The sequence below is a fragment of the Chelmon rostratus genome, chromosome 6 (genome assembly GCF_017976325.1).
Source record: "Chelmon rostratus isolate fCheRos1 chromosome 6, fCheRos1.pri, whole genome shotgun sequence".
Classification (NCBI taxonomy): Eukaryota; Metazoa; Chordata; class Actinopteri; order Chaetodontiformes; family Chaetodontidae; genus Chelmon; species Chelmon rostratus.
In genome coordinates, this window is record NC_055663.1 from 20,379,419 (window position 1) to 20,403,835 (window position 24,417).

Consider the following 24,417-nt stretch of genomic DNA (forward strand, 5'->3'; position numbering starts at 1 on the left):
GATATTTAAGATTAAAAACATTACTTTTTTAGCACAATAATGTGTCACTTTTCAAGATTGACTGACCTTCATGTTTTAAAGTAATGGACTGTTGTTTCTCTTCACTTAGTTCAGCAGTTCTTGCCATAATATGGATCATGACAGTAGTTGAATAAGGCTTTTTACTTTATAACAAGGCTAGGGCTTGTTTACAGTCATCATTAGGAAAATTCAAATGAAGCAAACTTCATAGCTTTATTAAGATTGTGACTACTCAAACCTTGTCCTAATAATCAGCAGCCATGGGCTTCCCTTAGCAGCTGGCTAAATGTCTGAAAATCAAAATAACTGTTGTCCACAAAGCACGAGAAGGCTTTTTTTATGCCCGTTTTAGCCTCTAAAAACACAAAACACACATTAAGCAGATTCTTACCTGCACACTTGGAAACGTCATGGTAGTTTTGTATCATGTTGATTTACTTAGAAGCTTTCTTTTAAGGGGTAAAGCCGTTAGCTAGCAGAAAAGCCAAAAAGTGAATGATTGTACTTGCTAGCTAGCTAACTAGCGCTGCACTGGAACACATGGGAACCCCCAAGAGATGTGCAGGTGAGTAAGTATGCAAGTAAATAAATTATATTAATAAAACTCTTTTGCAGTGTTAAATAACAATGCCAATACAACTGTATTGTTTGTTTTTTAGTATTTGTTAAAGTCCCTTTTTTAAATTAATTGTTTTTAAATTGAATATCTTAAACCTTTATTGGTCTTTGTTAGAGCTGTAGAAAAGAGTTGCCACATGGTCACGTGGCAATTCTCAGTAGTTTCGAAGAAATCTGTGCCTTCAGATAAGATAAGACAAGATAAGTGTATAAAAATAAAGTTGCCTTCAACCTGCTTGAAAGGCTTCAAGCAGGACAGACAGCTGCAGAGACTATATTTGCAGTATTTTTCAGTCAACATCTCACTTGTTACAGAGTATTTCTACATTGTGATATATTATCTGAGTACTTCTTCCATCACTGATTTACAGTTTGTATGCATTCATATTTTTTATGCTTCTGTGGTTATAATTACTCAAATCCTATGGTTCAGACATTCACATGAACATGCACAAATGAATATCAATGAATACCAGCATTTGCTCAATTCAAACCAAGAAACAAGTTGGTCAATAATGCGAAATAAATAAGACAACCAATGACATTCAGCAAAACATTTTATTAAACAATATATCCAGGGAGAGCGTCAATACGTTTTTCCTTGAATGGGCAGTCTTCAAAGAAACTGACTTGACCTCCCACAGGGAAATAAAGATGGTAGAAAGCAGACCAAGAAAGACATCTAAGTGGTAAAAATAGTGGTAAAAATAGCCAAAGCAGATCTGGACACCTGCCCATGAGCGATCAATGAGCTTTACTGGATGGTCACTCCTCAAAAAATCTTCAGACACACACACAAGAATCACAGAGTCACCTGCTTATCCACACAATGATAGCAAACACACAAAAACTCCACGCCACAAGTACTGATACAGTTACTCGAGTTTTTTTGGTGACAACATTCCACGGCCAGAAGAAGGCCGTGCCATAGGGCCCCAGGAGACCAGGTCCTGAGCCGAATCGAGCCTGTCGCTGCTGGAGGGAACTGAGAGCGCTAAAGAAAGATGAAACTAAACTAACACAAATATACACTGAAAGCCAATGTTGAGGAAGTGAGAGTAGACACCTATAGTTAGGTCCACACATATTTGGACACTGGCATGATTTAATATTTTGTCTCTCTGCTCCAGAGCAGAATCTGAAATCAAATAACAAACTATGGTCTTCAAGTGCCAACTCTTATCTTTAAATTTGTGGGTATTTTCAGATCCATCAAATGAACCATGCAGTAATTATAGTCATTTGACACACAGCTAATTTCAGAGCACCATATGTTATATGACAGGTTCCTATAAACCTAAATAAAATGGTCATTTTTATTACTGGGCTGCAGATTCTTGGATTACAAAATAATAAATACCCTCATACCAGAGCTGGAAATCTTCACTTTAAACTCCTAATCATTGTTTCACTTCAAATTCAAAAATGTGCTGAAGGACACAGCCAAAAATAACCCCAAAAAAATGTGGACATGTGGTGTGCTCCTCAACATCGGTAGCAACATTTCAGCAGTTTCCTCTACACCTGACCACTGGTGACAAGCAGTCTCCACAATAGCAACAGTAACAGCACAGAAACGATCTATTCTACATTTTGTGTGCACATCACTGTGGAGATTAGCTGTGATTTAGGTGGCAGGTTAGCCCAGTACTGTTCTTTATCCCCTCTTTTTCCACAGCGCTGGTCTCTGTAAGTCAGTCGCCTACATATCCCAGAATCCCAAGCCAATGTTTATCTGACCTGAACGTCAGCCGCGCTCACTGAGCACCCGGCTGCCCGAAGTGTTTTACAGCAAAAATGCAGCCCTTTCAGGCTTTATTCGTTTGCTTCAAAATGAATAACACATCTGGCTGAATAAACGCTGTTTACGCAGAGGAAAACGATAACATGTGATGGAGATCACTCGGGCCAGACCGTCCTTGTATGGGGAAATCGGTAAGTAGCTTAGAGCTGGTGACCAACTTTAACCCAAGACAACAGACAACAAAACCGAGATAAGATAAGCGAATGACCGGATGGGGTTGGTAGCTACAATGAATACCTTCCATTTGCTTTTCATTTCACGGTGTCAAGCTGTCAGGCTGTGCCAGACGGATAGCTAGCCTGGCGTGAGCTAGCATGGCTAATGTTACTGTGACAGCATGACAGCAAGAGGTAAGCTCGTTAGCGAGGCCAGCAGGCGCCAACGTCGCTGTTGTGCAACTGCATCACCAAAACGAAGCCTTAGCTGTAATGTGACATATAAAAGTGAACAAGTCGGCTCTTTTGTCCGGCCCCTGTCCGAGAGCCGATATCTTCTTCTCTCCTTATCTTTTTTAGTAAATGAGTACCAGACAGAATAACAGTCAAACGTGATGAGACTGAACCAACATAGTTCAACATAAATAAAATGTTCAATACACGTGTAGTAGTGTCTGATGCTTTTTATGCCAGACACAATTTATACTTATTTCTATAATAAAACATTTGCTATGAGAATGTACAAGTCAGTGGATCTGATTCTACACTCCATGAAGAGAGAGTGCTGTCAATCATAAGTCAACACTAAGACACCCGTACACCATCAATGGCCTAGTCTGGTTTGGCTTCACATATTTACAGCTCATGGCCTTGGATTCTGGACGGATCGGTCAGCGGTGCATGAGGCTGCCGCACAGGGCAGAGCCCTCCAGCTGCAGCAGCTGATCGAGGGAGGTGCAGCAGTTAACATCGTGGCAGTTGACTCCATCACCCCTCTGCATGAGGCCTGTATACAGGGACAGACCCAATGCGTCAGACTACTGCTGGACGCTGGTGCACAGGTGAGATGGTGTCAGTAGTGCACACCGAGAGAAGCCAAGTTGATAGCTTTCTTTATCTGTGCCTGATTGACTGGTGTGTTTGTGACTTAACCATGGCTCTGTGCCCTCCAGGTGGATGCTCGTAACATCGATGGCAGCACTCCACTGTGTGATGCCTGTGCAGCCGGTAGCCTGGAATGTGTGAAGCTGCTGCTGGAGTATGGAGCAACAGTGAATCCTCCGCTGTTTACCTTCTCACCTCTTCATGAGGCTTGCATGGGAGGTGCGTCTTGTTCCACATGTCATACAGAAATGCATTGCGAGCCATGTACTTGTCCATTAAAATGCCTTTGTTTCACAAGTCTTGCATTGCTGGACCTGATTCCGCACAGCATTTGTGTTAATGCAGGAGGAATGTCTGGGATACCTAGTTACCTTTCTGAAAACTGAATAAATGAGTCACCAAGGCAGGCCTTAAATACACTAAGTTTCTCAGTGACCTTCTTAAAGAGTGCTGAGAGCGCATTTTGCAGTAATTTGACTCATGTTGTAACCAGTTGGAAAATATCAGCCAACATTAGGGTTTCCTCTAGTAGCAAATTTTAAAAATTTCTCCCAGAGGCTTTGGAAGACAAAAAGGAAGAGAGAGCGGAACTATGAATTCAGAATTCAGTAGCACAAGAGCCTAGATATTGAATTCTTGATTTACTTAAAAAAGCCTGTCAAGATGTATCAATAAAACAGAAGCCTAACTACACAATTGCCAGTTAGACTATGGGACACAGTTGTTGTGGCCATGCATGCTAAGCTGCTGAAACACTCTCGGATGATTTCAGTATTGATTTAAAATGAGAAATGACTAGTAAGGAGAAAGCTTGAAAGTGAAACTCCAGTCAAAATCTGTTCAAGCTGAACAACAGCTTCTGTGCTTAATGAAGGATGAAATTACAAACATTTTACAGCTTCCTTCACAGTCCACAGTGCTAGATACTAAAAGCTAGAACCTGGTGTACTTCTATTAACTGCCATTTCGAAAATTTACTTTTATGTCCTGGGATTTATTTCCCAGCTATGCTTGCAAAGTCACTCTGCTGTAGAGCAATCAGGTTTTACCCTTCTCTCATAATAGGCAATTCAGATTGTGTTCAGCTCATGATTGATCAAGGAGCTTTCATGGAGGCCCATGACTGCCACTACGGGACGCCGCTTCATGTGGCCTGTGCAAGGCAACATTATGACTGCGCCAAAGTTCTCCTAAGTGCAGGTGAGTTAATGTTTGTCTTCTGCACACAAGATATTTATAGTTCCAACTGATAAACTTTGATGAAATTCTTTCCCTTTCCTGCTTGATATTCAACTTAATTTGCTAACGTCCAGGGTCTCCGTTGTTGTATTTTTGTGCGTCATAAAGCGGCACATATTTTTACAGTGAGACAGGTCTGGACTGCAGGCAGGCCAGTTTAGTGCCTGCACTCTTATTACGAAGCCGCAATGCTGTAACAGGAGCAGAATGTGGCTTGGCATTGTCTTGCTGGAATTAGCAGGGACACTCCTGAAAAAGACTGGATGGCAGCACGTGTTGCAAGCATGTTCCAAACAGGTGTTTTTGGAGCATTCCACAACTTTCCCAGTCTTTTGTTCCTCCTGTCCCAACTTGTTTGAAGCGAGTTGCTGCATCAAATTCAGAATAAGCAGATATTTACAAAAATGAAAGAAGTTGATGATGTAAAACATTAGCTTTATTGTCTTTGTGCTCAAGTGAATATATGCCAACAAGGATTAGCAAATTAGCACATTGTGCCTTATTTATGTTTTACACAGCGTCCCAATGTTTTTTGGAATTGGGGTTGTATGTACTGCACTTGCATATAAATTCCATTAATTTTGCTGATATGTTCAATATATAATATTAAGTTTTTGGATTTTGTTTTATTCATGTTTTATACAGTGTCCCAATGGTTTTTGGAATCTAAGGTGAAGTTTTGTGCTCACTGTAACTGTCACTTGATCAGAAAAGCAAAATGCTTTGTTGTGCCTGTGCAATTTCACGTCACAGTTATACACACTGAGCGAAGTGCTCCATCACTAGAGGTTTAGGTTGATTGGTCGAGCATTGCTTGCCACACCAGTGATCCAATCACTTAACTACTGGTTTGTTTTTATGCTTACCGCTAATGATATTCCTTTATATAGAGCTTTATAAAGGCATTTAAAATTAATGTAGAAACACAAATGCAACAGACAAGAAAAGTACTTCTCTCTCATACAGTTCTGTCTGTCTTTACCAAAGGGGCAAACGTGAATGCTGCCAAGCTACATGAGACGGCCCTTCATCATGCAGCCAAAACAAAACACATCGACTTGATTGAGCTACTTGTGGAGTTTGGGGGCAATGTGTACGCCAGGGATAACCTGAACAAAAAACCGATCCACTACACCAGTCTGGGATCTCCCTCTTATCTCTGCCTTGAGTTCTATGAGAGTAAGTTTGGTTGTTTAAAGTTTCATGTGTTCCTGTCAGTATATAGATCATCTAAGAGCAAAGGTAAAATATGATCTGTTGTTTTCTCTTTATTAGATACCCCCCTCAGTCTACAGCAGATCAGCAGAGTGGCTGTGAGAGTGGCTCTCGGCACAAGAGCACGTGAAGTTGTTTCCAAACTGGGTTTGCCCAATCGCATCATAAGTTTTCTTTCATACATTCCACCTCCAGTTATTGAAATTTAAATTACCTACAGACTTTAAGATGCAGCGCTTAGAAGTTTAAATCTAGACCAGTTATGTCTACTTGTTCTTTGCTGGTTCGCACTCATAAATTATTTTTCACTTTTGTTAACATTGCGAGATAGGACACTTGGCCCTGGCAGAATATGTCATACATCTTAAAATCCAGCAGATGATCGTCAAGTTGAATAGTGACAAAACATAGCCAATTGTAGAAATACGATGACTCCATATCACATTCACAGATACCAGTGATCCTCTGGGGTAGCCGACACACATAGCTGCTCAAACTTCATACAGAAAGCAGTTGTTATGGCAGATCTGACCTTTCAGGACTGTGTTGGTACTGTCCCTGAGTTATGGAGCATTCTGGGACAGTGGTTTCATGAGAGAACTGGTCCAGTTGTCTATAATAAACTCCACCAGAGGTATTAAGGAAAAATGTTCAAACTTTATGCATCATAAGAACAAGCAATAATATTGAAAGTTAAGTTTGGGCTTGCAGATTTGCATATCATAAAACGGTGGACTGTTGACCTTGGTAAAGTTCTGTGCTCTCTGAGTGCCCTTCTAGTTACTACATGGAGTTTGCTGACCTCACATAACTTCCCACATAGCTCAGCCAACCTGCAACCTGAGCAGAGGTCAAATCAGCCACAATAACTGAGCACACCTGTGTGGGTGTGTATGGCCTTAACAATTAGCTCCCAGAGGCCTTAGCAACACTAGCATTACTTGGAGTCATTTGAATAAGGGTTAATAAGTAAAAGTATTATTTAATGCAGCTTGAACATGAACTTGGCTTACTCCTCATTACCAAGTAAGTGATTTCATTATAGATGCTTGAAAACCTTATTGGCCCCCAAGATGGAACATGAAGTAGTTTGATTACAGGATTATATTGCTGTATGTACTTGTATATATTCTGTTTACTTTATATTTAATGTAAATTTGTAAATAATACAGATGGTTCTACCTCCATTAGATGTGTAAATAAATAGACCACTACTGGACTATTTTAAAGCAGTTCTTCAGTGTTGTCTTGTCTATTTTTACTGAACAATAAGAAAATTTGGATTTGGTTGTTTGTTTTTTTGTTTGTTTATACCGGAAAATTAATGCATGAAAGGACAGTACATGTCGAAACTCATTAGCGTTATGAAGTAATTCAGTCTAGACTTTTCAAACCAGTCTGCAAACATTTCATTACCACTCATAATAATGTACCATTGTTGAAAGTTGTTTCAGACTTTCACTGTTCTGGATAACAAAACACAAGCAAGTTTCAACAGACAGCTAGTTAAATTTCCTAATGTATGGAAATGAATGGAATGTGCCCTGAAACATGAAGAAAAATATGTCCAAAAACATTTGAAGTAAGAAAACAGTACATTATTTGTAGTTTGGGAACAATATTTGACCAGCTAGCAGTGCTCAATTGGATGCAAACAAATCTTGGTGTAAAAAATAAATAAGGTCAACATTTGGTTAAAAAGCAATAATTACATAAGGAATGTAAATGTCAGTTACAGTTCCCTAACATTTCAAATAGTAGGGATATAGTGGATAGTATTTGTGATTACCTCCATAGGGAGGACTAATAGTAAGTAATAACAGTAGGTTTTCTGTACAGGACTGGGTGGAAAAAAAACCTCACCAATACCAGATAAAAATGCCATATGAAGTCTGTAAATGGCTGGACAACAACCTTTTGAACAGGCCTCACAGACAAATCCCATTTGAAAGGCAGTCAGACATACACTGGATGCTGAGAGCCAAATAAAAGGTTGTCACAGCACTGACATCCAGGGCAGAGATATCAGGGTGGTCAGCTAGAGAGCAACATTAACTGCTGAGGATTAGATGAGAGTAATCTGCAGCCACAAGCTAAAATGAAAATGAGACGCACCCAGGAGCAGATAATAAATGCATCCATTCAGTCTGACTTGCACAAAAACATGTCTGAACGTGAACCGCTGCTCCAGAGCCTGACAGGTATCAGGTGAAAAATGTTTGATAGTGATCGCTAATTACAGCAACAGATAACCAGATAACCAGATAAGTGATCTCAGAGAGAAGTTGTGGTGAAAAGCAAATGCCCTGAGTGTCTTATCAGTGTAAATCACTACAGCAACAATCCCAGGCCACATCTGCCCTCACTTTTTATACCAAAATCTAAAAAACACAACAGTTACATGATGAAGTGCTTGCTGTAATTGTATTAAGTGGTAATTTTCACTTTCACTTGAGTCATTTTTTTATGGGAGTAATTGCATTTTTGAGTCTAAATTTTCGGTGCTCTACCCACCACTGAACCTACCAGAAACACTGCATGGACACCCAGCAGACAGCTGTAAACTACACAACCAACAGTGTCTTGCTTCAACCGATAAATACATTTTGAGAATGCTGGTTCCAGTGAGGTTGTTGAGAAGCTGCTGGCGTTGGTAGCTCACCATGAGCTTTAAATGCTGCAGGTTTAATGGCTGACACAGTGTAAGAGGTCCCTCTAGTCAAATGGGTAAGTGATTTGCTATGAAGTTGGGGTTGTGGCAGGACTTTGAACAGCACGGGTTGCTGTGGACATGCTGGTTGGAACTTTATGACCATTATCTTGTCCCGGACACCTGCACCCAAATTACAATCTGGTGAACTCAATGAGTAAAACTGGAAGCCCATTTCTTTAACTCTAAGAGCTGTTTATGCTGTAGGAAGTCGTCATGACTGAAGTCAGTCCCACTGCAAGACAGAATTAATTCAATGCACTTTCATTTCTCATTACTTAAGTGTTGTTATTTCCTAATAAAAACTACAGTCATTTAGCTGTTTGATTTTAAACACATTAATGCTGTATTTTCTTTCTGCATAAACAAGTCTGTTAATAGTAAAGTATGATAAAGTACATCACCTTGTCTTATTTTGACTGCAAGGGTGCCACTCAGACTCAAACGCTGATAGTCGGCAGTTTTACAGAGTACAAACATCAGAGAAACACAAGCATAACAGCACGTTTTAGCTATAGTTTGCCTACATGTAAATCTACTTTTGCTGGTATGTAAAAGCAATGTTAAGGCAAATTGCATTGTAGCCCCTGATTGAGTATTCAAAGTCTGTCAGGCCAAAAACAAGCTCATACAGTTTAAGCCGGAAGTTTACATACACCTTAGCCAAATATATTTCAACTCACTTTATCACAGGTCCTGACATTGACTGTTAACATTCACTGTCTAAGGTCAGTTAGGATCACTACTTTCTTTTAAGAATATCAGAATAATTTGTTTCAGCTGGTATTTCTTAATTACATTCCCAGTGGGTCAGAAGTTTACTTACACCTAGTATTTGGTGGAACAGTCTTTCCATTGTTTAACTTGATCAAATGTTTCAGGAAACTTTGAACGAGCTTCTGACTTCTGAAGTTGCTGTAATTTTTCTTTTTCTCCTCACAAAACCGCTGTAACTGACTCAGGCTTTTTCAGCTTTTTCCCACACTTTTTACTTTGGATTGAGGTCAGAGCTTTGTGATGGCCACTCCAATCTGTGGTGAATATGTGTCCATTGGGAAATTGGGAGACTCTGTTATGCTTGTTTGCTTCAGAGGCACCGATTGGTAGAGTTTGCATACAAGGTGAAATACTTTAAGTTCTCTGGAATTGTGATATAGTGAATTATAAGTGATAATCTGTAAACAATTCTTGGAAAAATGTATTCTGTCATGCACAAAGTAGATGTCCTAACCGATTTACCAAAACTTTAGTTTTAATATGAAATCTGTGTAGAGGTTAAAAAATTAATTTTAATGACCCCAATCTAAGTGTCAACTGCAGACTGAGAATAGGTCTCACCAAGCAGTCATCATCATTTGATAAAAAGAACTAATACAATATTTTACCCTACAAGTAATTTTTTTCAATGTGTTTTTAAATGCTCAAAGACAGTATATCAAGACCTTCTTTAATAGCGTACTGCCTCCATGACTGTTTCATTCTGAACTGAAAAAAAATCACATAAGGATGAATTTTCACCACACTAAAGGGAAAGCAGCAAACTTAGGTTTTTCTCAGTTTCTGTTTGCCTGACAAACGTTGCAACATACTTCAATTTCAACATTAAAAAGGAAGTGACTGAGGGGTCTAAGTACAACCGAGAGGATGTTGGTGTGTTGTAACACAATGTCACAGTCAATCATACTCAGGATTCTTCTGAAACATACAAACTAAATGTTTTATTTTTTTTGTTTTTCTATTAACAACATTTCACTGAAAACATCTAGATTCATTTTTTTTCCCAAGAAATGTTTTTCACCTTATCTCCATGGTCAGTGTCACGTTCTGCTCATTATCTTATATCTTATCGCAAACATTTTTAGACTCGTCACACTCAATGGCTTCCTGCTCTGACAGCCATCACAATTTCTCAGGTTCTTGATACCTTATCTTTGCACAGATAAGACTTACAAATGCACATATGATGCCCACAATACAGATGCAATGACATTTTGATTCTAGCAAAAACCTGAGAGTTTAAATGTGTCAACACTGGAATGAACAATGAAGCTACATTTCATGAGCTACAAGTGGTACGTTGTTTTAACAGACACATAAAACCCTAATTCCACACACATTTAGCGGGTGTAAACATACTTAAGGTCGACCGATTAATTGGCAGCAATAGGACATTTTACAAAACTCTGTATCAGATGAACTTGGCTGCCTCCATCAGTATGCGATGGCATACATCAATGTTTTGCATGAAGGCTCCATATACCTGCTCCAAGCTATTGTTATAGCAGCCTTAACAATCCACAATGGGTCAACCTCTAAAACATACATTTCTCACTGTCACAAGTCACTTTTATAGACTAAATTACAATTTTTAAAGACTAAAATTTGATACACATTTGGACGGAAATGATTGGAAACAATTTTTCAGTGCAGCTACAAAGTCAAAGCAAAAGCACAAAAAACAAAGCGGTTGTATGAAAATTCTCTGACAGAAATGTGGTCAAACGGGACACATGTTGCGCTCATGTGTCTGTCTGAGAAAAACCCTCTGAGAACCCGCATTTCAGGTTAAATGTCTACACTCCAGTCTCCTTCCTCTTTAGGGAGCCTTGTAACTTCTGGTCCAGTCTGGTTTTGGAGAGTGTCTGAGGCCTGAGTTTAGGGCCAGAGGCAGGTGGACAGTTCTCATCAGTCTCCTCATTATAGATGGTGGCTGAGATGGTGGAGGAGTGACGCTTTGCTTTGACAGCGTCTCCCTGCTGAACTCTTGGTAGAGCCCCCTGCTGTTGGGCCATCGCAGTGCGGAGACAGTTGAGCCACTGCTGCTTGTGGTAGACGTCGTTGACATGCAGAGTGTGGGACTGGCCATGGGATGGATCCAGAGAGCTGACACGAAAAACGTTCTTAGCTAGAGGGACACAAAAAGAAAAAACAAATCTAGTGTAATGGCACCACCTTCAAATGGTTCTTTTCCCATGTGAACAGGATTGTGATCTCTGATCCTGCCAAGAACGCGCTGACTCACGTACTCCACCCAAAATACTGTTACTTCTGTATAGTATATAGTCTGATTCCTCCTTCTTGTTAATGACCACTTGTCAGCCCAGTAAATGTAATTTAAAACTGCTCTAATTAACATCTTTGATCATGGATCAAAGGACTATATATAATGTGAATAGGGTCTCCAGGCTCTCGCTAGTGATGAACCAACAGATTTATCATCTGAGTCTGCAGGTTCCCTCAGCTCTGTAAAGGGATTTTTGTTTTGGTTCACTCTCAAGTGTTTTTCCCAGCCGCAGTAGCAGTAGCCAACCTGTCCCGCACCAAAAGACAGACAGGCAAAGTCAGAAACTAGTTGGAAAAATATAGTTGAACATTTAGCTGCTAATAGCCAGGTATTTCTCTCAGAAGTTGGTGAAGACTAAAACAAGGCAAAAACAGTGTGAATATTGCACTTAAATTGAACAAGTGGCCATAAGCACAAAATGTAGTACACAATGAAGGAAGCAATATACTGTACAAATAAGCTTCCTCTTATTTTTGTTTGTATCCATGGTTTGCTATTTTGTTAGCACCCACTGAGTTCTAGGATTCACCAGTTTTCTTATTTTTGCTCTTCTCTTCGGTAAGAGAAACTTTTAGTGGTCGAAAGCACTCTCTCCGAGAACAGAAAGTCCCTGTTGTGACTGGCAGTGGGTCACTGTGTCAGGGGCTTCAGAAACTGATGCGCCCGGAGAGGCAACGCTGTCAAGTGGAGTGTCTGTGACATCTGTCAGTGCCATCTCTCCAATTACTTCTTGAATTCTTAGGTCTACTTATGAGACTGCCACCTCCTCCACCTCCTCCTCCTGTCCTCCTCCAGTTGTCATCGTGGAGCGTTTGGCTAGGGCAATGTGGTTTTTTTTTTGCTTCCATTTTCATGTCCAACCATTTTCTTTTAATTTCACTTACTGCTTCCGTCTGCTGACACAGCATTTACTGCATCACAAATGTTTTGCTATTGCTGTTTTTTTTTCCTGAAACCCCAGTACTGACACTCTGAAAAAACTGCATGTTTACTCTAACTTTATTTAACAGTGTGTTGATTTCACTACTGTTGACGTTCCTCTTACTTCCTTATAGGTGGCATCTCTACAGTCTTGGGCACATTGGGTATATGCACATGGCACAACACCTACCCATAAGCTTTTTCTGGGGGGTTACCTATGCTAGCCACATGCCTCCAATGTATGATCAAGTGGGATTCATCATTCAGCACGCCTGAGTAAGAGTAGATTTGGATGATTAAGAACGTTTGGTGCCTCTGGAGTTGACTTTTTTTCTCTTAACAAAAACTTAAAGTTCCTCTACAGACATTGATTAAACATAAAAAAAAACCCTCATCAACACTTAAATGACAAATGACACATTTGGGGGGAAAAAAAAACCTTCATGCCCTACACTGGCTTAGATGTAACTCTACATCTTTGCCATCATGTAGTATGTGTGGATCTAAGTAGTTCCCACCTCTATCTCCACCCACCCCTCCACCACTTGCCTCCAACTTCGACTCTGCTCTTCAAACGCACAAACCTTGTCAGCAATCAACTATCTGACGAACTTTTTCGAGTAACGTTTGTTGTAAGTTTTTTGTCAACACCCAAAACCCATATGAAATGTCCTGTAAGCTTTTGACATGAATCATCGTGTAGGTTGGCAGACTAACATTGGCTAACACGAACTAGCACAGTGCAGATTTAATGGGCACAGTCAACAGATAACAACACAACAAAAAAAATAAACGTACCGATTGACCAACACGTTGGCTCATTTATCCCCAGGATAAATGGATGGAACAGCATTGGACTTCACTTTAAGTTTTATGGCACAACAGTGCTCTGGAAAAAGGCTACTGCAGGCTACAGTTTGGCTCACCGAAATTCAGATCCATTAATAACACACAAAGGTTCCCCATTCCTCCTTTTGCAACCAAAAACAGGATACCCCTCTGCCATTGTTTTAAAAAATAGCAAAACAAAATACCGATACGTTCAGTAGCTACACCTGGCTTCTCCCTTGACCCCCTGCAAACGTTCAATGTATATGTGGTATACAACTCAACCCAACCCACCTTTCTCTCCATTGGTGAAAGCTCCTCTGAAGGACCCCCCCATGCGGATCTCTCCATCCTGCAGGTCCTCTAGAGACATGTCCCGAACTGGAATGGGCTGTCGATAAACCTGGAAGCAGCTCCTGTCATTCCGGGTCACCGGTCGGGTCAGAACCAAGAGCTCCGAGAAGAGGAACACATGCAGCCTCTGTGAAGTAACACAGTAATAGAGAATTAAACTTATTTGAATACAAGACCAACAACATGTAGATACTTTAATTGCATGTGGATGGTAATGATAAAGAGTTATTCTCACCGAGCCACTCTTGTTCCTCAGCTCTCCATGACAAAGTAGGGTCTTACAGTTGTCTATGAGAGGGTCCCGCTGCTTATCATCCAGATACTCCAGTTTGTCTATATAATACTGGCACTCAGATTCCCCTTTTCTCATGTTGATATCAGACAGAATCTCCTGGATTATAGTGATCTAGATAATTAAAGAAAGACTCATTCGTTGTGCTATTTGGCAAACACACAAGACTAAATAACCAGTGAATTAATAGCTGTGTTATTGATCACATTCAGCAGCTAACTGTCTGTGATTGCAATAGCATGTAGTGTGGGTAACATACAGCTCTCTCCAGACTGGCTACGTCTGGGTGATCAGAAGGAGTGTGTCTGAGGATCTCTCGCAGCAGCAGAGGGTATTTCACCAGGCGTGAACGTGGGATGTCCAGGAAGCTCCAGAGGTCTAGCTTCCTGCTGAAAGGTGACTCTAGGCAGCGCTGCAGGAAGTCCTGCACCCGCCTGTCCTGCTTTTTCTGGTCCAGCAGGGCTTTGGCTGCAAGCTGGTTGCTGCAGTAGTCTCTGTATGCGTTCAGACCAGGCAGCTGAGAAGATATAATAACAGTTACCATATTTTTTTACATGCTGAAACTGATCAGATTTGAAGATATTTGGTGTAAGGCAAACATCAACATACAGCTAAATGTGCTACCCGACATACCCAGTCTATAACTATCTGTCCAATCTGAGCTACTGTTCCATCAGGGCCAGTTCCCTCTGTCAGTTTCATCAATAAGTCTGCAGATACGGGAAAAAAAACCCACACACATGGTCAGAAACACTTCTAATCAAGCGGAGACATCAGTTAAAGCAGGCCAAGTCTAAGAATGGTTGGTGGTAACTTACCCTCATGTAACGGGATGTATGCATCCAGATCCCCAAATATGTGAGTTAGTTCCTCCTCTGTCATGATGGAGAGTTTTAGCATGGGATCATGGTATGCCTAAATGTAAAAAAGCAGTATCATGAGCACAACTCAAGGTTTTTCTTTTGTTTTGATAACTTTAAATAAAAATTCTCCAACCTTTCGTGCAAGTTGGAGATCTTCAATGAGATCCTGCTCTCCCCTGAAAAGCTCATAAATCGCCTGGAGGAGAAACATGAGAAACCACGTCAGGAGTTACTTTTTCTGCTCTGTACTTTTAACATGACTTTCCTCTAGACTTGAAAAAGCTGCAGAACCTCTTGTCTCTTGATCTCTTTGGTGGAGAATGTGCTCTTCTGATGGACGTCCAGTGTCTCTGACCACAGTGTGCTGTTTCTGCGTTTAGTCGGGGTGGGACCCGCCGTCTTGCTGCTGGCTTTGAGGGACATCCCTGGTGACTTGGTATCACCACGTAATGACATTGACTAGATAAAAAAGGATGAAGTCAAAGACAAAGTCTACTCCTTTCAATTTCTACTCTGTAAATTTGAATGGTACAGGACTGTGACATTTACCTGGATGGTTTGGCCAAAGCGCCGCACTGCTCCGTTCTTTGAAGGAGATATCAAGTTGACAAGGGATGAAACTTTGGCCAGCGGACGCACACGCTTGTTACTTGGTTCCTGGGAATCAAGGAAAAGGTTTTCAGTTCCACTTGATTGTACTGAGGTGTAGAATGTAGTGATTTTGTTCAACACCTGATAAAAGAAATGCTATTTTGCAGCAGAAAGGAGATCAAATAGGAGATCAAATTTCCCATTTCTGTAACATCTACCTTTTCCTTTATTACTTACAATATAATATTTGATATATTATAAAGCATTGTTTTGTTTGCTGTGATTTATTCAGCTAAGAAACAACTCTAAAACCTCCATTGTCGTATTCAGCTCTTTTCATTATAGCTGAATTTTATTGAAGTTTAATATGATTGTGTCAAAATGTAAAGGTAAATGTTGCATAGAAAGTGTATTAAACCACTCTCACAAAGCCGAGACCGATCATGCTGAGGGACAATGTGGCTCGGATTTTCTTTCACCATTATCATTTCCTCAGACAGACACTTGTGCCAGTGTAAGGGATAGTGGGATTATCCTGAGCTCATAACACACTAGAGCATTCATGGCTGTCTACGGCGAGTACCTGAGTCATGCAGGAGGATTAAAGTTTGTTGTGAGGACACGTTCAAGGGTGCTACACTAGACTCGCATCCAATGGACAGACAGGAGGCTGCCCTGACTCTCACCTTGAGGTCGAAGCTGGAAAGACTGACTGTGTCATCCTCCTTCTCTTTGCGTTTCCTTTTCTGCAGCGACATTAAGATTACACACTGGTTACTTTCACATGTAAGATCAGAAAGCAGCAACACCTTCAGCATAAATGTAGCGCTCACAGCCCAAAATACTCATAACAATAACAATGTGTTAATGATATACATACAAGGCATGAATAAACAGTCACACGGATGGCTCATGACGGCCATGTTTTTATTTTTACTGATCACAGTGCAAGGACGTGATCACTGTAATTCAACATTATGATATTATGTTTTCAACATTGACTCACTAGACTGAAGTCCCACGGAGTACCAGGAGTGAGAAAGGTGAAGGAGCTTCCTCTCTGCAGTGGAGGTCTACAGGAAATGAGACAAATAAGCAATGGCCAAGCACAATGAACGCAAGTTATAACTATTATTTCTGTTATTACAGAGTGACAGCTTGGCTTATGTTTTGCTTTGTTTTTTTTAACTGTCTAGATGGTAACAACTGCTCTGCGGAGGATCTTTCTTTGTCTTCTATTGACAAAGAGGGAAAGAATCTAATCATACCTGCACACATGGCTGGTGAGATGCACTAACAGCAAGTCAAGGCATGCAGTGATGACTTAGCTTCATCTCAATTTCAAAAACAACAGTGTGGTTATTTGTAGGTTGATAGCTTATGACAATGGTCAAACAAATTCATCCAGCAGAAGATAGAGACAGAGAATCATTGTTTTCATAGGGAATGAATTTCATCTCTGTTAATATGATGAATGCCTTTTGTAGGCCATTTTTGTTCCAGTCACTGTTATGTTTTAAATGTGTCCAACGCTGTGGAGGATGACGGAGGGACGTTAATATTTAAAACCATGTAAGGAGCTGGAGTGCTCTCTGCTGCTGCACAAAAAAGGTTAGTTATGGTGACAAAACAAAGCAGCTACAGAGAGTTACAATGTCGTCTTCTTAGTGAATGACACCCTGAGGGTGCTGTCAAGTCCAAGGTCAGCTGAACGCACTGCTACACAACCTACTTCTTGTAATCCTGCCTCTAAGTCATGTTGGAAATAACGGAATTATGAGAGGAGAGTGAAAAAACCAAGTTATTGAGATGTGACTTAAAAGGGGGCAAAAATCATGTCAACATGTAAACAGAACAATAATTCCAAGATAAGAAAAAAGTAGGTTAAAATATATTAGCATAAACAATACTGAGCTGATAGAAATTCAATCTGCAGATTTTAAAAGTAAGTAAGTAAAACTGTGTTTATATAGCACCTTTTAAAAACCTATTGAAGAATGCTGATATTACATATTGGTGCATATAAGTTACAGTGCCATCGCATCTGTCGCTGTTGATTAGTCAATAAATACAGCCAATTAACAGAAAAGTGATATTTTAAAAGTAACATAAAAAGCAAAAACAACAAACATTTGCTGGTTCCTGTTCCAGCTTATAAAATATCACAGTTGTTTTCTGTTTTACATCATTTTAAAGAGAATATTTTTCGGTTTTAGACTGTTAGTCAAACAATAAAAGACATATGAGGACATCTTTTTTCGGCTTTTCAGAAATTGTGATGGCCATTTCTCAACCTTATCAAAATCTTATAGACTAAACAATAACTCAAAATGCAATAATATATTAATAAAAAATAACAAAATAAAAAACATTACTTTTAGCTTTCATTAATCATATTTTCACTCTTAGTTTCCTATGTTTTTATAAATAAAATAACCCACTGATTACTGATTTTCTCTGCTCAATTAGAGAAAGCTAACTGCAGACATTTCTGATGTAATACATTTAGTTACTGTTATAGTACATGTACTTACACCAAACGCGGTTTAATGCATTGCAAATCGTGGTCAAAACATCCGATATTATGGCTTCCGAGGTGCACTTGAAAGCATCGTTTGCCAGTTACAATACCAGCCCTGCCTGTCACCGTTGGCCAACAAGATAGCGTTAGCTCGAAGTGTGTATAACGCATGTTGCATTTATACAGGATTTCTAAATAAATAATTATATATAACGACATCCCATTTATTGTACATGCAATACTTACTTCTTGGAGTTGTTTCTCCGGAGTGTTTGCGGAGAGGGCTCTGCAGCGCTGATGACACTGGTCGTGGACGTCCTCGATGACATCCTGCGCAGTTTATGCCTTTTATCTTCCATCGTTCTTCCTCTTACTTCCTCATTTTCTTCCATTTTGCAGGTGGCTTTGTTTTGAAATCAATTATACCGAGGCGTAATTATGGCTACGCGAACAAACGACAGAGTCCAGATGTACGAAAACTAGCCCGATGTGTACAAAGAAAGCAGAAGATCGATGACAACAGAACACACACCACGGCGGAAGTTTGAATATGGCGGATTCTTAGAAACTGACCAATCAGGAGAGGCCTCAGTGCTCGGCTGCTAGGTTACTATAAGGTAGGAGGGGCCAAGGAGACTTCCGTAAAAGGTCCTTGAATGTAGCCTAATCATTTTCTTTTAAACCAGAAACGGGAATGACGGGAAACAAGCAAATATATTATTTATAAGTTCAGTCTGTGTTATCAGTGAATTAAACATGGGTAGATTGCTTAAAACACAAACTATTAGTTCATTGTGGAAAAACAGAAATACAACCCGATTCCAAAAAAGTTTGGATGCTGGGTAAAACGTAAATAAAACAGACTGCAATTATGTGCCAACAATCTGTGTTTACCAGCAGAAGTGTTCCCAAGCCACGTAGTAATATCTATCATGTGTTCACAGTGTGTTGAACCTCGCTCCATCCTCCCTTGTGAGCGACTGAGCCTTTCAAGGATGCCTCTTTCATACCCGATCATGATACCATCACCTGCTACCAATCAACCTGTTTACCTGTGAAATGTTCCAAACAGGTGTTTTTGGAGCGCACCTTGTAAGTTTTGCCACGCCTGTCAGTGTGTGTGTGAGCTAAAGTGGAGGGCTGAAGTAAGAACAAATAGACTTATATGACATTACAGAGAACATAAAACGTGAAATGTCTCATTTGAATACTTGTTTGTGTGCAGAGACTGGGATGTAAATATTTTGAAAATTAGTATTATCATATAAATATTGCATCAGGGTGCCTGCCTGTAACTGCTCTCATGTATATTGCTTGATGTATACTTTAATTTTCATTTTAGTATAAAAAGAATGCATGCAAAATGGCAGATATTGGATGAAAACTATATATGTCATTATTTCCTTCCAAATTTCTTGGTTTTCATCAACATAGCATATCATCTTAAGACAGGGGATATGCAATAAACCTTTTCTTTAGCTCCATGTAAGGACTAGATTTTATAGATACTCTGTGAGCCTGTTTCACCGTCCCCTATAGGGCGACCCGACCACCAGTCAAACAGGACACGATGAGCTCTGTGGACCATATAGCTCTGTCCTTCATGAGAACATCAACACCTCAATGGGGTCATCCATTCCACTTTAATCAACATACCTGTCGGCCACATGAAATGTGGTGCCTGACATCACTGTAGTGTCTTCATAAAGTCAGGATGGAGAGGCCACTTTGAAATTTCTCCTCATGGAAGACGTGTATTATACCTTCATAATTGTGGCAAAGAAAAAAAATCATTTGAACATGTACAGTTCTACAACAGCTGGGTTATCTCTATCTGCTGAGGAAGATTGTGTGAGGAAAAGCTCCATAACAGCTACTAACCAGAATTTCTAGTCACTGTTTTGTCTACTGTTTCCAAGGTCAAGAAGGAACTGAATGCTATTCATTTCCTTTAAATGGATTAAATCCAGCCATTTCATTGATTTCAGCTGAAGCTAGAAAATATTGAGCAAACCTTGAGAAATAAAGCACTTACCTCCAGTTGACAGAGTGAGTGTAACAAAGGAGAACAGGGACTAGGGATGTAGTGTAGCTGCACTGAAAAGCTTTATTGCATATAAATTGTTTTATCTATGATAGGTGCTGTGATTTATGAAGAACATAACAAACACCATAACAGAATTTTACACTTTTATTGCAACAAATACATGTTAATTTCAGTATTTTCTAAGCATGTACAGCAACCTTTGACTGTCTCAAAACTGTATAAGTACCTACATTCATTTGCTTTGATAAAATCTGAATAATACATTTCATAATCAGCTGGAAAAACTATATAGAGCAAACACTGGGATTAAAACATGCCAGCAGGTCATGCCAGACGTCAGTGAATGAGCCTTTAAAGTGACATTATGCAGATTTTAAAATAAGGAGTGTTCGTCCTCTTAAAAATGAAAAGCTGTATTCATGACTATGTGATTCTTCTCTACTGTTACTCTACATTTTTGCATTTACCAGTATCTCTTAATTGCAAGTTATAGCCACTGCTCACGAAAAATTATATAGTAGATTTTGGTATCTTAAATATCCACAGTGCATTAAACAACAAAGCTAATTCATGATAAATATATGTTTGAGTCAATGGGAGACACAGAGAGGGAAAAAAGACTTAACAAGAAGCAGGACAGCAGCTGTGACCAGTTAGTGAATTCAGCAGGAGAGTACAGTAATGTATACAAATGTGACCTACTTTTTGGCAATAAGAGAACATCTCACATTTCAGTTTAGTCATGTACAACGTCTGTACATGCTGATAGTCCACCTCCCAAAACACTGATTTCATATGGTGCTAGAGACTGGGTACAAACATCTACGTCACCAAATGAAATCAGTTTCTGAGTGCAGTTAACTTAACAAGTCTTCTGATTTGATAGACAGGGTGTTACGCTTGAAGCATGCAATACAAGATAGAAAAAGAGATCCTTGATATTGTGTAATATGGACTGCTGAGCCATGTGCTGCTAATCGGGTGCAGATGTAGGTCAAAAGTTGCTGTTGTTTGAAGAGGGCAGCTGTCATGTATTTGCTCCTCTCGCTGCACGATGGCCCATTCTACAAACGAACAGCAGAGGGTGTGGTTACATTGAAAGCCAGAGCCAAACCAGTCACCCAGTGGTGGAAGAAAAATGGAAGAAGTGAACCTCATGAAGTTCTGAGGGATATTTTTGTAGAGACAGCGTCAGCAAAGTTTGGAGGAAACCCCCCGGGTGTCTCCTGGTACTCCACCCGCCTGGGTCAGCAGGCAGCACCAAAGTCCTCGACTGGAGACCAAACTCATCACAAACAACAATAATATCAGGTTTCAGACAGACATACATCAGGATCCTTCTCAAAAAATGTTGATTTTGACTGAAATAACATTTTAGCATTGGTAAAAGCCCTTTTTTATTTTTATTTTCTTGGCATTTTCTGCTTTATTTGACAGCGACACTTGGAGAGAGACAGGAGAGGCAAGGAAGGGAGAGCAGGGATGACTTGCAGCAAATGGCCCAGTGCAGCCTGGCTCACGCTCTACCTGGTGTGCTGCTGGAGGCCCTGCGAAGAATGTTTTTAAAGGAATAGTTTGACATTTTGGGAAATATGCTTATTCGCTTTCTCAGTCAGAGTTAGATGAGGAAATTCATACCACTCTTGTGCTTGTGTGCCAAATATGAGGCTACAATCGGCAGCAGGTTATCTTAGCTTAGCATAAAGACAGGAAACAGCTCGTCTGGCTCTGTCCAAAGGTAACAATATGCACCTCTACAGCTCACTAAAACACTTTGTGTTTCGTATGGATTAAACAAGATATAATATGTTAATTAGTGACCTTTACAGGTGGAGCTGCTGGCTGTAGCTTCATGTTAAAGGGGCATAAATAACAATGGTATCAATCTACTACTCTAACTCTTTGCCAAATAGCCAACGAGTGACTTTTCTAAAATGTCAAATTATTCCTTTAAGGACAGAAGGTGCTTGAGAAACGGGTAAACAAAGCATAAACTGATCCAGAAGGGTAAACGCTTCACTGCTGCTTCTTTAACATCAGTCATCATCTTACAAATCCTCCATTCAGGTTAGTCTGTAAAGTTAAAACCGCTCGAAAATGTGCTATGTCATCTATAAATTGTGACAGGAAACAACAGGTATAGCAGAGAAACAGCAGCAGGTTGGCGCAGAGAGAAGCAAGAAGTGAATTAAAAAAATCAGCATTATAGTGGAATCATCCGGTCTGATGTATAGAAATAATCAGGAAACCGTTGACATTAGATGTGCGACATAAAGGTATCAGGTCTAGCAGGTCTAATCCACCACAGGAGCTGTGACTCATGTTTGTTCCCAAATGGCTGCATTTGAACAGGAGCTGAAGGGGGTGAAGGTTTATCATATGACACACTTCATCACACCTCCTCTTCCCCTTCCTTTCTACCACATTCACGGGCCAAATCTAATCTAAAGAGATATAAATACAACACACAGAGACAAAAAGATATAGAATAATACATCCTTCCATTCAAGGGAAAGATTTGTCGCAGTGCAATCTCACCACATCACAAAAAAACAACACTGGATGAGTTAAGAGAAAGGAAATTAAATTCTCCCCTCCTCCTCTGCATCAACAAACTGGGATGATGACTGAGCCACAGCTAAACGAGCGAGACCCCAGGAGGCATCCAAAGAAACTGCAGCCATCTATTTGTCTCTCATCACTCCAATATTTTTGTCTGGAGTCATCAAGCACCCATGAATTCAGAGCATGAGTCAGTCAGTCATCACTCGGATATGAGGAGCAGAAGTCGGAGGAGATTTTGCTTCATGGGAGGAGAGGATATGATGATTGTAACATATTGTTCCCTTGAAATTTCCCTGAAGGTAGCCTGTGTCGTGTTGCAGCTTCGTGTTCGTATCCGACTGAATGCTCCTAAGTGAGTTCACACCTAGGGCACGCAGAGCAATTATCCTTAATGGCGGAAGGTATAACCCCATGAATACGTGCAATCATGTGCTCATGAGGCAGAGAGATGAGGAGGGAAGGAGGGAGTGATTTGAGTAGAAAGGTTTCCTATTCATCATGACATGAACATGGAGGCTTGTTGACCAAGGCAAAGCAGAATTGACAGTGAGGTTCCTGAAGCATTGGCTGATGAATTGGGCCAGTCTGAAGTTCAGCAGGTGAGGGGAACATGAGTCAACCACACCTCGGGGTGACTGAAACTGAGTGTTTAATGCATTTACCCTCCAAAAAAACACTTTTATTTTGCTACAAAGCAGAAAATCACTGGCAGATCATTCTCAGATGATCCAATGAAAAGTCTTTTTTTACTCACATGTTAGAATCATCAACCCGCTTCCTTCAGGTTAAAGGCGTGGTTCAACATTCGCGCTTATTTGCTTCATAAAAAGTGTGATACCGTTCTTATATCTGTGTGTTACATATCAGGGTATAGCCAGTTAGGCAGTTAGCTTAGCTTAGCATTAAGCAGTGGGAAACAGCTAGCTTGGCTCTTTTTGAAAGGTCACAAAAAAACAGCAAATTGTGATTTTTGTGAGCTTTGGAGGTGCTGGAAAGTGGATTTTATTACGTCTGCAAAGAGCCAGGCTAGCAATTTCCCTGTTTCCAGTGTTTATGCTACGCTAAGCTAACCGGCTGCTGGCTGTAGCTTCATATTGAACGGACAGACGATCTATAACTATTGCTTTAAGAGAAGAGTGATAGGAATCTGCAGGATGCTGTTAGGATCAGAAACCCTGTAAGGCTCTGGGCATTCGGCCAGATGGAGGAAATTCATCCCCAACTGCTGCAAACTCTAAGACTCTGAACTGAAGATTAGTCAGTCCACCTCCTTGTCCATATACTGTCTATGATGTCAACACTTAAAGTGAGATGTGCGTCATATGCCAAGACAACGACTCTGTGTCCTTTACTTAAAGCAATCAACCTTGTGACAGATGAGTCATATTTCCTGGACTTTTCATTTTGAAGAGGCAGCTAACACAAACACCAGTGGACAGCCTCTTGTTTATTAAAACATACATCTGTCACAGCATGGTGATGGTTATGTGTGATGATGAGTGCATAAGACGAACTGAAATTGAATTAGTTTTGTAAAAATATGGAAATAAATGTCACTGTATTTGATGTTGGAGGATGAGTAACCAGGGGATTTTAGAGACTTGCCACTCTGCCGTTAATTAATCTGGACCTTTATCGCCTTGCCTGAGATCAGTGACTGGGAAGACAAAGGAAGACTTCATCACAGGAAGGATTTAAATGACAGAATGAGGTTCACAGGGAGT

At 40.2% G+C, this 24,417-nt stretch overlaps 2 protein-coding genes across 2 annotated transcripts; one reads left to right on the forward strand and one right to left on the reverse strand.

Moving 5' to 3' along the window:
* Positions 1 to 2,780: 2,780 nt before the first annotated feature.
* asb13b (ankyrin repeat and SOCS box containing 13b) lies at positions 2,781 to 7,163 on the forward strand. The gene is made up of 6 exons (XM_041938681.1): positions 2,781 to 2,793; positions 3,178 to 3,440; positions 3,552 to 3,702; positions 4,549 to 4,683; positions 5,710 to 5,901; positions 5,998 to 7,163. The coding sequence occupies exons 1-6, from the start codon at positions 2,781 to 2,783 to the stop codon at positions 6,144 to 6,146; spliced, it is 903 nt and encodes a 300-aa protein (XP_041794615.1). The 3' UTR covers positions 6,147 to 7,163.
* A 3,264-nt stretch (positions 7,164 to 10,427) lies between these two features.
* Positions 10,428 to 18,613, reverse strand: LOC121607606 (neuroepithelial cell-transforming gene 1 protein-like). Its single transcript, XM_041938511.1, has 12 exons — positions 18,328 to 18,613; positions 16,567 to 16,633; positions 16,247 to 16,306; positions 15,519 to 15,626; positions 15,261 to 15,428; positions 15,103 to 15,165; positions 14,925 to 15,021; positions 14,740 to 14,816; positions 14,366 to 14,623; positions 14,050 to 14,220; positions 13,755 to 13,941; positions 10,428 to 11,552 (listed from the first exon to the last, which is right to left on the reverse strand). Exons 1-12 carry the CDS (start codon positions 18,471 to 18,473, stop codon positions 11,221 to 11,223), a joined length of 1,734 nt encoding a protein of 577 aa, XP_041794445.1. The 5' UTR covers positions 18,474 to 18,613; the 3' UTR covers positions 10,428 to 11,220.
* Between the last annotated feature and the right edge of the window lie 5,804 nt (positions 18,614 to 24,417).

Excerpts from the sequence above, each read along its gene's own strand:
- LOC121607606 (XM_041938511.1), bottom strand. The coding sequence starts at position 18,473 with ATGGAAGAAAATGAGGAAGTAAGAGGAAGAACGATGGAAGATAAAAGG. Across the intron at positions 15,627-16,246 it reads TTTCCAGCTTCGACCTCAAG|GAACCAAGTAACAAGCGTGT; the intron begins GTGAGAGTCAGG and ends CTTGATTCCCAG. Across the intron at positions 15,166-15,260 it reads AAGAGATCAAGAGACAAGAG|GCGATTTATGAGCTTTTCAG; the intron begins GTTCTGCAGCTT and ends TTTCTCCTCCAG.
- asb13b (XM_041938681.1), top strand. Across the intron at positions 4,684-5,709 it reads CAAAGTTCTCCTAAGTGCAG|GGGCAAACGTGAATGCTGCC; the intron begins GTGAGTTAATGT and ends TCTTTACCAAAG. Across the intron at positions 5,902-5,997 it reads CTGCCTTGAGTTCTATGAGA|ATACCCCCCTCAGTCTACAG; the intron begins GTAAGTTTGGTT and ends TCTCTTTATTAG.